Source organism: Colletes gigas, unplaced genomic scaffold, assembly GCF_013123115.1.
Source record: "Colletes gigas isolate AHSC1104 unplaced genomic scaffold, ASM1312311v1 Colletes_gigas_Sc00004, whole genome shotgun sequence".
NCBI classification, from domain to species: Eukaryota; Metazoa; Arthropoda; class Insecta; order Hymenoptera; family Colletidae; genus Colletes; species Colletes gigas.
In genome coordinates this window covers 6,155,418-6,172,900 of record NW_025106633.1, presented here as the reverse complement: position 1 = coordinate 6,172,900, position 17,483 = coordinate 6,155,418, and the positions used below count along the sequence as shown (strand labels likewise).

The following is a 17,483-nucleotide window of genomic DNA, read 5'->3' as shown; positions in this document are numbered from 1 at the left end:
TGATATTTGCCTATATCGTGGACGAGTTCCGAGCTTATATAGAGAAAATACTGTACAACCAAATATGTTGTTCCGTTTCATATGTGTTCCATTTCGATATGCATTTCACTTATGACCTCTTATTTTTATTTTTCACTTGCAAGGAGAAATTATTATCCGTATAAGATTCAGAGGAAATTGAACCTGGTGACATTTTTCTATATAGATAAGTCTGTATTATAATGGTAACGTTATAATTATAGTTCAAAAGATTTTTTTATAGCTTCACATTTATACATGTGACATTTATGCTGCTACACTCTCCTTATTTTAACGTTCTATACATGGTTTATATTATTTGCGAACTCTTAATATCATAGGATATTTTGAAGACTCGGTGACTACATTTATTTTACTTGTAATTAATGTTGTCTATACAAAATAGAGACGTTTATACAAGGAGGTCGCTGCCTTTTACTTTTCAATTGTATACATTGACGAATTTGTACTTTATTTTGCCAGAATAATTTACTATTGTTTCAGTAATTGTAATTTTATTGTAATATGACAATAAAATTCTTGTCTATTTATCCTGAAAATCAAGGGAAACCCGCGAAGCATTGTCAATAAATTAAAATTAAAAAATTCGTAACGTTTCCACATAAGTTTTAGACTAATATAGTATATTTTACTTTACAATATACAGATTCAATTTCCATCGAGATATAAAAGGACAACTTGTGGAAAACAAAGGATTAATATTACATTACTTGTACTAATAAGCAGGACTAAAATCGAAGATCCAATATGTTTCTAATTATAATGCATCGAACTTGTTCATTACAAAATGCAAGTTTAATCCTAGAAATGGCAGTTTTTATATATTTTAGTAAGTGATAAAATATACCTGCGAGAGTAGTGGCTACATAATTAAGTGTCTAGACTCGAGAATGTTGAACCACGTTTACATTTGTGCTCTCTTAAATTTATGCGTGAATTTTTAGAATTCGATTTAGAACCGCATATAAATAAATAAACCGTCTGCAGCTCGATCTAGAGAAGAAAATAGCGTTTTGAAGCTAGAAGATCGCGATCAGAGTTCGATAATTTAAGTACGCGAAGTTTCCTGATTACTTATTTACACCGTACGTAGAGAGCTTCGACATTTTGTCGGTCGTCTAATATTAGTCTAACGTCTGTTGCGCCCGTGTATTCTTGTTTCCGGTCCAAACAGGACGTCGATTTATTTTTTGCGTATCGTCTCGCTGGTTAGGCGTGCTCGATATTTGTTCGATAGCATTCGTACCGACCAGAAACAACGTGGCAGTGATTTAATACGAAACAGAACAGTGATCGAGAGTGATTCGCGTTGCGACGAGACCTGACGGCGCGTATGTTTGATGCGGCATCGTAAAACACTCGATTGCCGCGTACACGTGTCTGGTTATACGCTGGACGCATCCACGTAAATGATCAGTGATAGTTTACGGGCAGAAATTTTGCAAATGGAAATTGCATATCGATCACAGCTTTCGATACTTGATTCAACGCGGAGGCCATAATTCCATATTAACCTACTGTCGTTTCTGTTTTTTCCCGTGGGGTCTTTTTTTGCTTTCATTGTTTACTACACGCGTTAAGTGGGATCGATCGAACGAGATTTTTCATCGATATACCAAAAAAAAAAGAAACGAATGTTCTCCATGTGAGTAATTAAAAATTGTATTATTTGGCGAAACAGATTCTCGCGGTTAAGGAAGATGTTTTGCACACGACTGTAAAGGTTCCACCTGAGTGATGCTAAGGAAATTCGTCTTTTGATAGAAATACGTTATTTGGAAATCTCCTTTTTTGAACAATCTTGGGCTTTTGTTAAATCGAATAATGGAATTATAAAACGATACAGTCGAAATCTTGATCAACAGTGAAATAACCATTTAAGAACATTGCAGATCTTCTATATAGGTAATTTAAGTTAAAAATTATAATTTAATTTAGAAAAAATTTTGTTCGCCAAATTCGAATTCCATTCAGTGACGATTTTTACAATTCCTGAGTGTAGAAACTAGCTTGCGAGCAAGAACGTAAGATGGTCCGGTTTCAAGCGAGCTCTCGAACTTTTCGACCGAGACACCGAAACCATTTCCCATTTCTCAGGACAACGCAATAACGAACTACATTTACCCCCGGTGCAGTCACTTGTTTGTCCCTCAGGATGGTCGAATGACACCGCCATTCGTCTAGCTCCCGTGGGATACTTTGAAAGCAATACCCAACATTCGCCACCGTGGACCGTCTCCCAGGACGGCATATGTGACTTTTAGCAGTCGAAATGCGCCGCTGCTGGCGCAAACACAGATTCCGACTTCGATCGCCCTCCCTTCTTCGAACGAATCCGGACAATGAGCTCCCAGATAAATTTCCCCGCGCTACCGATACACGGATTTACACCTTCGTGTAATGAAACGGACACACGACCGGATCAAACCTATCAGAAAAATATTCTGTAGATAAATCTGTTCAGGATTAACGAAAATTTATGTAATAATTCTAATAATAGTCTAATAATACTTTGTCCCCTGATCAAGTGTTTATTCAGAGTGAACATTGTTGTTCGAGCTAGAAACCTTTCTGCTCTTCAATTATTTAAAAAAAAAAAATACACAGTTTGAATTTTATTTTCATTTTGTCACGAGACTTTTATTGAAAAATGTATAACATCATATCTTTTTTATTAAAATTCACGAGTATTCAATTTTCATTTAGATTTCAAATTTTCAAAGGGCAATTTATTTATTATTATTATTATTATTATGGAACTCTATTATTTGTACAGTTATTTCAACAATTTCTTGTATTATTCTTGATTTCCATCCATTAACCGTTGTTCGAATAAAATTTTCTGCGCGTTTCTTTGCCCCACTAAAACCGGAAGCACTCTCCACGTTTGCGGAAGAGTTTCGATCTATCGGAGGAACGTTTTCCGTACTCCGCGATCTTATCGTTCGACCAGGTGAATCGTAAAACTGAAAAAGCACGGGTTCGTAAACCGCGGCCGTTTTTCCTTTCATCGGGAGGCTGCATCCATTAGCAGTATTAATTCACGCTTCGGGAAGATCAGGACAGGATAACGGGGAACGGAAGAGCGGGAAAACGAGCGCAGAATGGAATAGGGCAGTTCGGGGACAACGTTTCGCCCCACGGCCAACCCCCGTTCTTTTTTTTTTTATCACGCCGAGCTTTGGCGCAGGTCTGGGCCATAGACGGAAGGTCGTACCCCATAAAATCTCCAGGCAGTAGTAATCGAAAGGACCCTTCAGCCTAGAAACGACCAGTTACCTGAGGCAGTTAAGTTAAATGCCTGTTAGCAGACGTTAACTGCCCGCCGCTATGGGTTCTATTCCGTGGACGATTGCAATTTTAATCGCCTCTTCATTATGATTAAATTTAAATCGGCTGTGTGCAGGTCTAATAAAGCTCGTTCCGCGGCGGCGGCGACCGCTCTGGAAACAGAAAATGTCTCCTGGGCGAATTAAAATACGCGTAATTAAAACCGTAAAGCGCCAATACGTGTTCCCGAAAATAGACTGTCGGCTTTGCGATAAACGTCCAACTGAAAAAAGCTTTTGTCTGCGCGCCGCGGCCGATCAACCCCCCCTCCCCCACCGCGAATGATTGAGCTTCATTCGAAGCATCGAGAACGGTTAATTAATATTCTAGATATGATTGACGGTAAGGTACAACGTGTCGTTCGTTTCTAAAATCGTACATCGCGGAACGAACGACCGTACAACCAAACTGCCGCGCATGTACAAAAAAGCCATTGACCCCTGGTCGCCATGGGGGTTTCGAAGGGGGTGGAGAAAAAATAAAAAGGACCACGGACGCCGCACTCCGCCCGATAGCATTTTTTCCCGCTCTCGCGAGCCCCGCCGAAATTATTTATGACCGTCGAATCGCCGTTTTACCGGCGAATAATTTTCGAATATCGCCGGATTTTCCCCGCCGATGCCTGCATTTTCGCGCGGCGCATGATTTTATTATTTCGAGTAATACTTGTCGGCCGGAGCTCCCAAAATTGTTGGGCCACCCTTTGCTACGGTATTTTGCCAATTGTAAAATATTCGGTTGCCCGAAAACTAATATTAGAATTTTCAGCGAGGAACTGTAATCGTTCGTTATAAATACACAGTTAAACGTGGGGCAATTTTGTCGATCTTATATCTCAAGATCTGATCATCCTTCTTATATCTACGCTATTGGCAAGAAATAATGCTATAAAAGTTCATTCCTTTTTAAATTCTGTAATACCCGTCTAACATGTTTTACCAATTATAAATATTTTAGTCGAAAGGCAAACAAAAGTGTAACAACATTAGAAATAAAATGTTTGATTTTAATCCAATTAAATCCGTCTTCTTTCTAGAGATCAATTTTTTATCCATTTTTGGAATTAAAAACAAGGGACTATGTTTTTAGTCTAATGTTAAGAAATATATAGAATCTTTTCGTGTAAAAATGTTTAAAATTGTTGAAGATACAGTTATTTCAATGGAGTCCCTTTTGTTGGATATCACGATTCCGACTATTTGGAAAAATATAGTACCGAAAAAATCAGATTAAATGTTTCACATAAAGTGTCACATGTTGTGGACACGCTTCTATAACTTTGTTAATTTTGCGAATCCAGGAATACCTACCGGTATTGAAATATTTTCAAGAACATGTACTTTCAGAAAATGAAACAAAAATTAAATCGTTTTTTGGAGGTTGCAGACTAGAATACCTCCTTAAACTGTGCAATCATGACGATAATTTTTGCTCTGTTCCGTAATGCAAGTAAAATGTTACACCTTTTCATTGATAATAATTATTATTTTCAATTGTAGATCTCAATCCTAGCTTGACTCTTACAAATTGAATACCCTCAATCCCAATTTATTCTCAATTTCCTTCTATGCTGTTTATTAAAACGATGCAATATCTTTTTCTTCGCTGTTCTCCGTACACAAAATGCACGATTCACGTTGATGATAAACGATTAAAAAAAAATGTATAAATAGAGTGTATTTATAATCGAAGTAATAAAAGTCGTTCTAATGTAAAATTCATTACAATAATTATTAATAATTAAACGGAGCGAAAGGTCAGAGTGGCGACGCGACGCGTGAATTTTTCAACGATAAAGTCGGCGGTTTTTAATTATTTTATTCCGGTTGATTGAAAGGGGGTTTTAGGAACGAGGAGGAGGAGGAGGGGAAAGAGGAGATTATATCGTGGGACACATGCAAAGCTTCATTATATTTCGGATTATCGCGATAAAAATTCCACCGACTCGGACGACGACCTTGGCCGCGGCTACTCTAAACGAGTGCCGTCCAATTGAAAACGTTATTGCGTTAGAGCATAATTAAATGCCTCGCATAATTTCGGAATCGGCAACGCGGTGCTCAACGCCGAAGTAATTGTTGATTGTAAAGCAGTCCAGGCGATGCGTTATCGTGCAAGCAATATAATAGTTGTTAATTAACAGCAATTAGAGACGGAACGGCAATTACATCTCTTTTCGAGTAGTAATAAATTACAAGAGATCGATAAATCGTAATATTTCATTACGCCGGCCCGAGTATTTTCCTGGTAATTAGAAACTCTCCCGTTCGTCCGTGGGCTGCTCTCTAACTAACGCTATCATCGCATTAAAACGGCCGACGGTTAATTTTTACGCTTCACGCTGTATCCGGTTGGGCTGATCCATTTGAAAAACCTCGCCGCGCTTCCGTTTCCCGACTATTCCGCCCGATTAAAACGTCCCCGATTGCTCGCGCGGCAAAATTTCACGAACTTTGTACACGCCGAACGCGTTCTTCCGACGATCCTTGGTATCGCCAATTACCCGGATGGAGGACATAATTTAATAGCGAGCAGGTTACTCGATTCTAGCTCGAATCGTTTGATTATTTTCGTAACTAGCTACTCTGTGCGCGATGCGGATCTGCATTTATTGCCTCCTTCGTTTAGCGAAATATGTATTTGCTACCGTTTTACATCCCCGTATCTGCTCGTTATCGTTCCAGTACTATCGTTCAGAGTGCAAGCGTTTTGTTTGTATCTCTCTAATGCGAAGTCAAATTTTTTCTACGGGCATTAATTTAATATTTGTTTCACCCAGGGTTTATCAACCCTCTTACGAGTCGCGAACACATAATAGTTGAATGAGCTGCGATCTTTCCTACCTTGGAATAAAAAATTAATTACTTCTAATACATGCAACTAATAACGAATAAAATGAATGTACAACTAAGTTTGAAATTTTTGCCATTAAAATTTTCTCATTCAAAAATCAAATTTACAATTTATAATTAAAGTCTCGATATTAACTTTATTTCATTTTATGCATGTTTCTATATTATATATTGTTTATCTCCAAGCACAATATGTACACTGTAAAACTACTTTTGCTAAAACATAGAATAATCATGGAATAAACATAGATTTCTCTTCGCAAAATGTTTTATTTTCATGTTAACACAAACACTGGAGATTCTACATCACCCTTGAAAATTAGCCTCGAGTGAACATTTTATTTCTGTAACTGTGACATCAACTCCCTTAAATCCACGAGCAAGATTTCAAGAGGACTCTGAAGAAAAACACCATGACTCGAATGTCTACCTTATCGCTATAATTTCTACGTAGCTGTCAAAAATCAGAAAATAAAAAAAAATTGAAAGAATGTACGTTTGCTTCGATCCGTGAAACATCTATTACGGTGCTTGTACGAACTTGACCCATTTATAGTGTTTTCTAGATTTATTTTAAGATCGATACGTTAAAGATTAACGCAAATGTACAGGATGGTGCGGCAATGTGTTAAGAAACAAAGGGAACCGCTTATCCGGTGGAAAGAGATCTTGGGCGCGAGTAGGGAATCGAGTAAAGCCAGTCCCTTCGACGCAGGTAGCCCTGCGTTTCGAACGGGCGTCGCGACGCGGAGAAAGGAGAAAGAGAGATCCCGGTCGGTCGGTGCTCGGGGTGGCTGGTTGCCTAATTGAAAGAGGTTTTCCGTGGGCGAGGGTAGACATCAGAGCGAACGAAGCGTTTCCAAGGAAACCCGGCGGCGGGCTCTCGCGTGGAGAGGGAGTCAGGCACCAATGGGGCTGCTAGGGAAAGGCGCCGGCGCCCAGCGTCGCTATAGTATCGAGCGTCGCTATCAAAGATTTCTTGACTCGCCATGGCGGACTCCCGTTGCTGAATATTTTCAGGAGGGCAGTGCCACCCCCGCTTGCTTGTTTCAGACGATGCCGCGCGCACACGTGGTTCAGCCGCGTCGTGCATTCACTCTGTGTTTCACTGAGAACTGGGAGGGACGCGACCAGGGCGGGGGGACGCATCGCTCACCATCGGTTCTTTCCACCGAATAGTACATTTTTTATTTGGAAAGTTCGAGTACTCGATGTTTGAGAAATTCTTCGTTGCTTACGGTATATTAACGCATCGGCGTCGAACGAGGTATATTTACGTCAATTTTTAACGTATCGATCTTAAAATACATTCAGAAAACGTTGTAGATGAATCAAGCTTTCTTTAAAAACGCTATAACGAATAGACTGCGATATTTATGCATTAATAGGAAATTTGAATTTTCGAAACACTACAGAATGCACTTGATGTGCGAAAATATGAGAAATAGTTAAGGTAGGATACGAATTATTATGTTTAGGGGTTGCGACAACCATCTACAAAGATGATTTTGATGGTTGTATATACTAGGTCGCTCCATAAGTTCGTATCGAGTTTTGTACTAGAAATACAATTTCTTATCAATTCGTTTGCACAGTGAAATTTATTCACACCTTTTCAATATTATTAATAATTTGCAATAGTTTGCGTTGGAGTAAATACTGTATTTTGAGGGAGGATTTCACCCTTTCGACAAGGACACTTTTGTTGAGATGACCATACATCGACAGGTCGAAAATAACACCTCTGCAACACGTTTGCCTCGCTCGTAAGTGCTTTCCCATGTCTAAATCATAGAAATCTTATTTATAATATTTATATAAAAATCCTTCGAATAGCGGAAGAGTTTCTAAAGGGGCGAATGTTTCTAGAAGACACTCTATCAGAAATTGCTGGACACGGAGATGATAGAAGTGAAAATTCTGACACTATTTGACGTAGAGTGTGTGCAACGTGTTTGCTTTCATCGTTGTCATCGAGCGAAACCGAAATAGAAATGGATGAAAAAGAAGAATTTGATCCAATACGAAATAATAAACAATTTGAAGAAGTTGCTGGACTAAAAGTATTCCCAGATGATCCTCAAACTGTTCCGGTGTGACATTTCTATTGGAGATGAGTTATTCGAATATTGTTCGCGAATCTAATCATTGTATAAAAATCCTATTCACATGGATTTAAGTGGGTCGATGTCACAGTTCCAGAAATAAATAAAGTCTCTTCTAATAGTTATGGGACTTGTTGAGAAAAATAAGATACCGACTGGTTCACAAATCCATTTTTTGGCAAAACTATGAGTTTTAAAAACAAGGAATTGAACCACTTTTATGGGGGGTTTCTCACTTTTCGGAGATAAGGACCAATCTTTCGAACGTTCTTAAAATTTCTAAAAATTCTTCGCCAAATTACGCGTCGTTTGCCTTTTGAAACATTAAAATTCTCCAATCCGTTCAGAAGTTATGATTTTTTAAACATTCGCATGAAATTTCAGGGGAATGAATCAATATATGGTCAGACATTGTATTTTCGGTAGGGAATTTTTTTCTCGAAACTGTGTAGCATTTCGGGGGTACGTCTATTCACCAAAAATGATTGTAATTGACCCTTCCAACTGAAAATAATTTTTTTAGAATGATTCGAAAATTTTTCCATATACCTCCTGTCGATTTTTCTTAAAAATTCGGTTTTGATTTTTAATACACACAACCGAGTGCCGTATAATCGGAATTCTACTGTATGTTTACAATTTTTTCCAAAGTAACGAGAAAGATAAGATGCAGGAAACGCGGTTCAAAACTTCTCAAGGCGGCAACGCGTTAATAATCGCGATTCTACGAATTTTTTTTACCAGACTCTTAGCTCTGTAAAAGTCACGTTGAAAAGCTGTTGAGCGTTCGATACAGAAACGATCAAAGACGTTTCGCGGGTTACCGTCGAGGAAATAATAATTCATGTGATAGAATGGACTCCAAACGAGAGGGATGAAACTTTGATCGTTTGGAGAGCGTGGAAACTTTATCGGGCGATAAAAATTCGCTCGACGGATTTCCACGCGATCTGTCTGTGGATTTAATAGAAATTGTGTCTACATCTGGGAATCTAATGTATCCGTGGGATATACCGGGGATATTTGAAGCGGCGGGACAGCGAAGAAAGGGGCGAGTCCGCGCGAAGAAATAAATTGAAAATCTAGAGTGAAATGTTTCCGAACGAGGATTCGTTTCAGGATAAATCGATGTTTGAAATCAGATGAGAACAGAAGAATTATGCCAGATCAAGTATAAAACGAGCGAAAATATTCGAAGAATTAAATTTAGTGACGTCGTTTCTAGTTACTAGGTAGTGTCGTCACTTCCAGTTTGCTGTATTCTCTCAGCGTAACCTACAATTTCTAGAATTGCGAGGAGAAATTAGTTTCGCTTTTAATCTCGGATGATAATTACCGAAAATTTGTTTTGTGCTCGCTTCACCGTCACTACCGTTTCAGATCTTTTATTCTAAAGCAAAATGATTTACTCTTGCGATAAAATTTTAGTTTATATTATAAAATTTAGTAATTAAGAAAAACGTGATGCATCGTAATTTCTGTTCGTTTCTTGAAAATTATTATACAGCTTACAATATCTCCATTATTTACTTCAAAGTAACTTGCAAAGGAATTCACATTTCACCAAGTCATAATATTTTAAAGCTGTTCAAGCGTGTAAAACAGAGAAGGAATACAAAATAATTAGAAAGCAGTGATCATAAAATAATTTCACAAATAAATAAATTTGTTTTATTTAAAAAACTATATACGACTCGGTCCATTTTCATAATAGGTGACCCAACAATACCAGTTTCAGTCGATTAAATCGGTAAATATTAGACGAGATTGGCACACGTTGGAAAAGTCGGTGAATTTTCGCATAATTAGCATACGAGATTCTGTAAAAGCTTGAAGCATATGGCGGCTGCACGTGTGTGTCGACACGGGGAAGAAGACGAGCGAAACTGTTTGATATGCAACGCGACGCCTGGCTTGACTGACGCTTCCAAGTTGCGAATAAAATTTTCATGAATTTCTATTAGCTTCGTTTTTCTAGACGTGCCCCGGAGACTTAAAAAAGCTCCGGCTGACGGCTGAGGGGAACGCGCGAACCAACCCGTCGGCTAAGACCGAGTATCGGCTTTATCAATTTCCACTTTAAAGCGCGGCCAACTTTTCATCTTTAACAACGTTCGGAACGTCGATCATTCCTGGATTCGACGCCAAAAGACGCGATTCTCGATTCCTCTGTTATCGTGTTGCAATTAGAAAATTAACGAATTCGTATTATATTTCCCTTCCACCGAATTCCGTATCTCTCCGCGGGGCGAACAACAGTTTTTACTAAGCGCGAGAGGATATTAAATGCGACTGAAATAAATTATTCATTTGACTAAATTGGTATTTACTCGTTGGACGAAAGGTCGAGGAACTTTAGAAAATATATTCGGCGTTGTCTGGGTATTCTCCATCGTTCACAAGCAAAGATTCATAGATTTCAATGTCTACGATAGAGAAAGTGCGATAATTCAATATTTAACAGCGATATACGTAATATCTACCACGACTCGATTTTAGGTTCATATATAGTAACCTGATTAACGAAACAAATGAAGAAATTTTAAATCGCAAACATTTATAGATTTCTCTGGGGAAAAGGACGAGTTTAATATTCTTTAAAATAGCGTCACAGTATTGCATTCAAGTAACCAGTTATTTCTATTAATATTCAAGACTATACACACGATTTAGTTGATATCATAGTAATAAAGAATCAATATACTGTAATACTAACAGAATTGTATCTATTTGATTCATTAATACTAATGATTTTACTCTTAATTTAATATTATTGAAACGTTAGCCAAAATGTTTTGCTCCGATTTCTCGACTTTGGCCCTACTTGACTTTTCGTTAAGAATTTTAATGGACAAGGTGATCAAAGCTATCTTTGGTCCCTGTAGAATCGAACTGTATGAATTTCTATAATTATTTCGCGAATTAAAGGACATTGTACGGTCATCCGACGACGATCTTTGAATACGCGACGTTGGCAGAGGTGGGGAAAGATTCCGGAAAGTTTTGCGGTTACCTCGTAGCAAACTGGAGTCCACCAAAATTCGAGACCCCGTAGGGTGACGGCTTAGTGCTACTCCAAGTTTCGCTTTAATCCGAAAAGCCACGGTAGGCCGGTGAAATTGATTTCGAGACACTCGCGGGAGCATCTAGTTACGTTTATTAATCCCCCATTGCACGAATTCAAGTTTTTCAAACTCACTGAAGAATTTGTTTCTTGGCCTATAGATGGTCTATAAAAAAAAACCACTTTTTAAAGCTGCAAATAAAAAGATTGTTTCCTATGAAGAATCACGAGTAGATGAAATCAAAAGATTAAAATTTTTTATTCTAAAAGCGTGGAGTGTCACAAAAGTGAATCGACGCCATAGAAGATTTGTTTAGTTCCGTTTCATTAAGGGTTGTTTTATGTATTGTGTATAGTATATGGAAAGTCAAATTGAAATTGTTAGTTTAACGTCTACAAAAAGATTTAGAAAGCTGATTCTAGAGTACAAATTTCTTTGACGACACTTACCTGAACTCGACTTTCTGTGAGACCGATTTTCACAGCGATCTCCTCCCTGAGAAAAATGTCTGGGTAGTGCGTTCTATTGAAACACCTCTCGAGCTCGTTTAATTGGCCTGGCGTGAACCTTGTCCGATGTCGTTTCTGCTTTACAGGCTTGTCATCGCCTGGTCCGAGCCCCGTTGCGTTTCCTGGAACGCGAGTGGTGAATCTTTAATCCTCCGTTTCACGGAATCCATTTGTCTAATTAAGGGGCTTTCCTCGTGTCTCGAATCGGAAACGGGCAATATTTAGAATTTTCTTGCAGAAAAGTACGCTACATATCAAACTGAAAATATTCCCCCTAACTAGTATACTTATGAAGACGCAGCACAAATTTTTTCACGCGATTTACTTTATTAATAATACTCCGACGCTGTAGCAAAAAACTAATCGTAATTGGTTAACGCAACTTCTTATTTTCGTGCGAACTAGAAGAAATTGAAAAACATGGTAGAACTTTGAAGAGATGAAATACATTTTGATACAAGCTTTAAACCTTCGTTTGCATTACAAAAAAAATACTTAGTATATTGAAATAATAAACTTTCTTTTTATTCAAATTTACCAAATTTGTATTCCCGCTATCGTTGTACCATAGTTCTCGAATCAAATCCAGCACCGGCGGAAATTTCGAAATTCGTCCCGACAATGGCGATTGCGGAACGGAGAAAAAAAGACGCGGGAAAATATGAACACGGTAAAACGCTTACCAGCGCCAGGCATGGTCATGATTAATTCTTGATGAATCGTGAGGCCACCGCTGGCGGACAACCCGGTCCCCAAATTCACTCCCAGCACGCCGTCCAACTTCTCGTGCCTCTTCAGGTCCTGCGCATGAAGATCCTTCGTTCCTGCGAACGCGAAACGCGAAGAAAAAAATACGAGCCATTACAGTTTCCTCTTCCTTCTGTCTTTCTCGCTTTTTCGTTTCTTTTTTATTTTTTAAAAATTCCGTCTCCGCCCCCCCCCCCCCTCCTCCCCCTCGGGTCTTGCTCGCTCCCTTTCGCTGCTCTATGTAGTTTAAATTTGTATAGGAGCAGAAGCTGGCCGACCGTCGGCGAGGGGGGCGCGGACCACTTAGCACGAAGGTGCGAGAATCGTCACCGGCCTCCGGCTTCTAGGTGAGCAAACACACGCACGAACGGGGCCCGTCTCGTTGCAGGCACGAACACACGCGTTGCTTGGCCACGGTGGTCGTTGAAAATTTCTCGAGCGTGTGGGAGGCACCGCTGAAACACGCCTGAACGACCACGGGCCCCGTGTATCCGTGGCTGTGATCGCGGCGGCCATCGCGCGTCGTCGAACACGCTTACGCAACCGGGTAAACTAGTTCCAGGCCTGGAGACGGTCTAGGACAGGGGTGGCGAACCTTTTTACGATCGTGCGCCAAAATATTAATGGAACGAGCAAACTGACAGGACGAAATTAGACTCGTCTTGTAACGAGCTCGTGACATTACGATTGTCCCTCGCTAACGTTCGCCACTCTTTCCCTCGATATCGTTCGCGGAGTCGTTCCCCACCAATTCCTGGAACTGCATCGACGAGGTGAACCTTGCCAGCTTTGACCATTCATTGTTCGCGCATGAGACTAACCGTACTTCCCCAAAAACGTTAAAAACAAAGTTTAAAATACGCAAAAGATTGATGGAGGATTGTTGGTGAACTAAAAATTATGTTCGAAGGAATCGATGGACCACGAATTTGATATAAGAATCGTAACGATTTCCATGGACAACCGATTTCTCGGACGCTGTTAATTAGGTTTTGAGCCATGCGTCAAGCGTTATGCAGTTAAAACACGTTGGAACGATAATATATTAACAGCAAGAAATTTTATTGGTTTCATAAATACGACTACCGAACTCGGCAGTTTTGCATCGATATTTTATAATCCGCCCCATTAACTGTGATACATTTCCTGGCGTTTCCAAAATGTTTAATGCAACCACACATGCATAATAACGTTTACAGTCTGGAATTTCAATGGCGGCCGATTGTCCCGGAAATAGTTACACAATTTTCAGTCGCATATTTCCTAGCAGACCGAACGCACGTTGACTTCTGCTATAAGTTATGCAAACACGAATGCAAAATCCGTCCATTTTTATCGGTCCGATATTTCGACCTGCGCTTGCAAGCGTTAATGCAATTTGTATATTTCATGAATATCGACTGGAACACACGCTGTGTGTTTATGTAAATTGTTGTCGTCCGTTTAAGTCAGTGTTTCCCAAACTATGGTTCGTAGATCTTTCGGAGTTCAAAGCTTTAAAAACAAAATTGTCAGAGACAGGCAAATGTTACAATACTTTTACTATAGCGTGCGTTATTAATATGGTTCGAATATGCAATCAATTAAATTTCATTTCATTTTTACTCTTTTAAACATGTTTCCATATTTGACGATATTCTTCGACATGTTTTTAGACTCTTTAAAATATGTACAAAGAAAGAATACGTATCAAGGAAATCAAAATATTATTCTAGAAGAAATAACCATGAATGACTGACTCATTTAGCACACTTTCGATTGCTAATTTTATGGAAAAATGTCTCGTTAGTTATATGTTAGGGAGTTATATATTGGTATTAATAAAAGCTTCTAATGAAAAGTACAAGATAAACGAGAATGTTTATTCGTTATTCGTTAAATAAAAATAGAAATTCATGAATCGATCGAATAAATTGTTATTGTTTGTCATCTGTTGTTCGAATAAAATTTTGCCTGTCTCTGATAAGTAGGTAGTAAGAGCAGAAATATCTATAATATATTATAGAGAAAACTAAAAAGCTAGTGGCCATCTGTCAGTGTCTATTTGGTTCCGTTATGAAGTTGATTAATTTCTAGTTTATCTTTCAGTCCGCATACGACAACATCTGCGTGCTAACAATGTGACAACTTCATCATTTTTCGACGTGTACGAATATACTTTATTTCCTGTTGTATCAGTGTATTATTTTTTGAAACTCCAACCTCATTTATTTATTATATTCGTTTAATATAAAAATAAATGTATTAAATGAGCCAATTAATAAGATTTAGGTTTTATTAAATGCAATTTAACTGTATTAATTAATAGATGTAATGCTTTTCTGCTACAATTTACAGTAGTTGTTTTAGATTAGTCCAAAGCTAGTAGAAACGTTAAATACGAGCTTGTATCCAAGCTTCTCTGTTGTTTTAGATCCGTGAGCACCTTTTTTCGAGTTGAGAGTTGCTATTTTTTTATTTGGAGCATCTCTCAATGTCAAGAAAGAATATAAAGGTGTGTCAGATTTCACGCGGCTGTCGAGTTACAGTCATTTTTATATTCCAATTATGTGCAGTTAACTTCACAGGAAGTGCACGAAATGGCTACCTTTGGCCCAAATGCAAGTCTGGAGATGTCACGTCATAAAGTTTTTCAATCATTCAAATGTTCCAGGCATTTTTGTCGAATTAGCTAGCAGCCTCCTTGTACACGTCGCCTAAGTATTTTCATACAGACAATTGGTGTTGAATAAAGAAACGTTTTTTAGACGCTCCATGAATAGAAATTCGGTAGATTTAAATCAGCGAAACGGACCATGCAATATCCTACGTGTTCGTCCGTTAGAAAGTTGTTTGCTCAAGAAATGTATGACATGTATTTGGCTGAAATGTGACTGTGCATCGACACGCACAAATCACATGTGACTTGCAACGTGTGATGGAGCTCCTTCCAAGAATTCATATAATTGGTTGCTCAAGAAATTGACGCAACATTGACTCGTTAATCTCCCATTATGGAAAACAAAGAGTCCCCTGTTGTATACAAACAGTTTAGTAAACTTAATTGTGCGTGCTCGTTTTCTCGTGGAGGACTATCATACGTTTTATTCGTAGCTGTCACTTAATAAATTAGGCTTTCGAAACATTCCCCGAGAGAACCAACAGAATTGATATTAACAATTTAAGAGCGTCACGTGTTTAGATTACTTTCATTCTTGATTAAGCCTCGTCCGAAATCGAATTTTTCGCTTCGAAAATTCAATGCGTTCGTTATAATATAAATAAAATCTTTTATCCGATGCTATTTCGAGCGTAGTTATTTTCAAGTTGGCGAACAATAGCATTCGATGGGGAAAAGATCGGTGGAAGTATACGATAGGAAAGCCGATGAAGCTTCGAAAGCCGACTGATCGCGATAACACGTCGTAATTGATCGGTGAATAATGGATGACGTGGACTGGAAGTTAAATTAATTAACGAAATAAAAGGATCGTTGAGAGCATCGAGACTTGACGTTCGGGTCGACCTTTCTTTAAAGAAAACGCCACTGTGCGGTCCCCGACCACCGTGCAGCGGGCAAGTTTACTCAATGGAGGCTCCGTATGAATGAACTTTATGACTGGTCTTTATTTCCGTTTTACTTTTATGGCTCTTGATGATTTTATTTCGATTTTACCGGGGAGACCCGGTATTTATGAGCATCCTCGCTCTCGTCCGAAATTCGGTAGGTTCCTTTGATCTCTTCGTTGCGTGTTTTTGTTTCTGCTCGACGGAGGAAACGCTCGGCCAGACGCGTAAATCGGACAGAGACGGCCGCGAGTGAATATTAGATTCTTCCATAAATTTTACAATAACTTTTAACCCGTGACTGCAAAACTCCGGACGAAAAAAAAAAAGATATATATAATAGGAATGCGGGAAATTGAATTGTCGCTGCGCGAGCAACGCCGCGATCCGTGTAATTTAATTCGTCTCGATTGAAATCAATCTGTCGGGGAAAATGCGAATTTTATTTGAAGAACGCGACTAACAGCCAACTATTTGTCCTTTGAGGTTCACTACGCGCAAACATGCAACGTATCCGCGTTGATGTTCTCGAATTTAAAATAAAAATGCCGAGCGCGCGCGGGAATTTAATTCGCTTAATTGCACGGCGTTCGACGGAACATTTATAAACAATGCGAGCACGCCGTTCTGCTCGCGTAAGGATTACCGCCGCGGTCTCTTCTGTGTTTGTTTCGCGGTGTTTTGCCCCTTATTAGCCCAGAGAATGATTGTTTAATCCTATTCCGGCTGATCGGATTATCGGATCCTTTAATCGAATTAAAATGATAAGGACCGAGGCTGCACGGGGCACGTAACGTCGCCGATTATTTTCTTTGTCCTTCTTTCGATCCTACTGCAAACTTTAAGAACGTTTTTAAATTGTGTCGTTCAAGTCTTTGAATAAATATTATTTAAAATTAATTGCGATCATTTTCATTTCGACAGATTTGGAGGTTCGTTTAGACATAAAAGAATCGATTTCTGTATCAATTGCATTTTATAAAATTTTTGGTGAAATCCTCAGGATATTATAGCTTGGAGACCAGAAACAGTTATAGTAGATTAGTTAAACTAACATTTCATTATTTTTATTTTCTACAAGCATGAGATGTTAAAATTGCCTTCGTATAATTTTACGAGAAATTGAAAGATTTCTAAAGGTTACAGGTTCTTGAAAAAATACTAATTTAAAACAGTTTGCCCCATTCGATATTCGAAATCTTAAACACCCGTTCTAATAATAGTATCCGAATACCTGTAAAATAGTCGAATATTGAATTATTCGAATGACCGCAGCCCTAGTTTAATGTC

General features: G+C 38.7%; 1 protein-coding gene across 1 annotated transcript in view; it reads right to left on the bottom strand.

Moving 5' to 3' along the window:
• Nucleotides 1–17,483, bottom strand: part of LOC122405366 (homeobox protein orthopedia-like) — a 40,568-nt gene that overhangs the window by 18,665 nt on the left and 4,420 nt on the right. The window contains exons 2-3 of the mRNA XM_043410050.1: nucleotides 12,584–12,724; nucleotides 11,841–12,022 (exon numbers count right to left, since the gene is read on the bottom strand). Coding sequence (XP_043265985.1) covers nucleotides 11,841–12,022; nucleotides 12,584–12,724 — 323 coding nt within the window. The remainder of the gene's footprint in view (nucleotides 1–11,840; nucleotides 12,023–12,583; nucleotides 12,725–17,483) is intronic.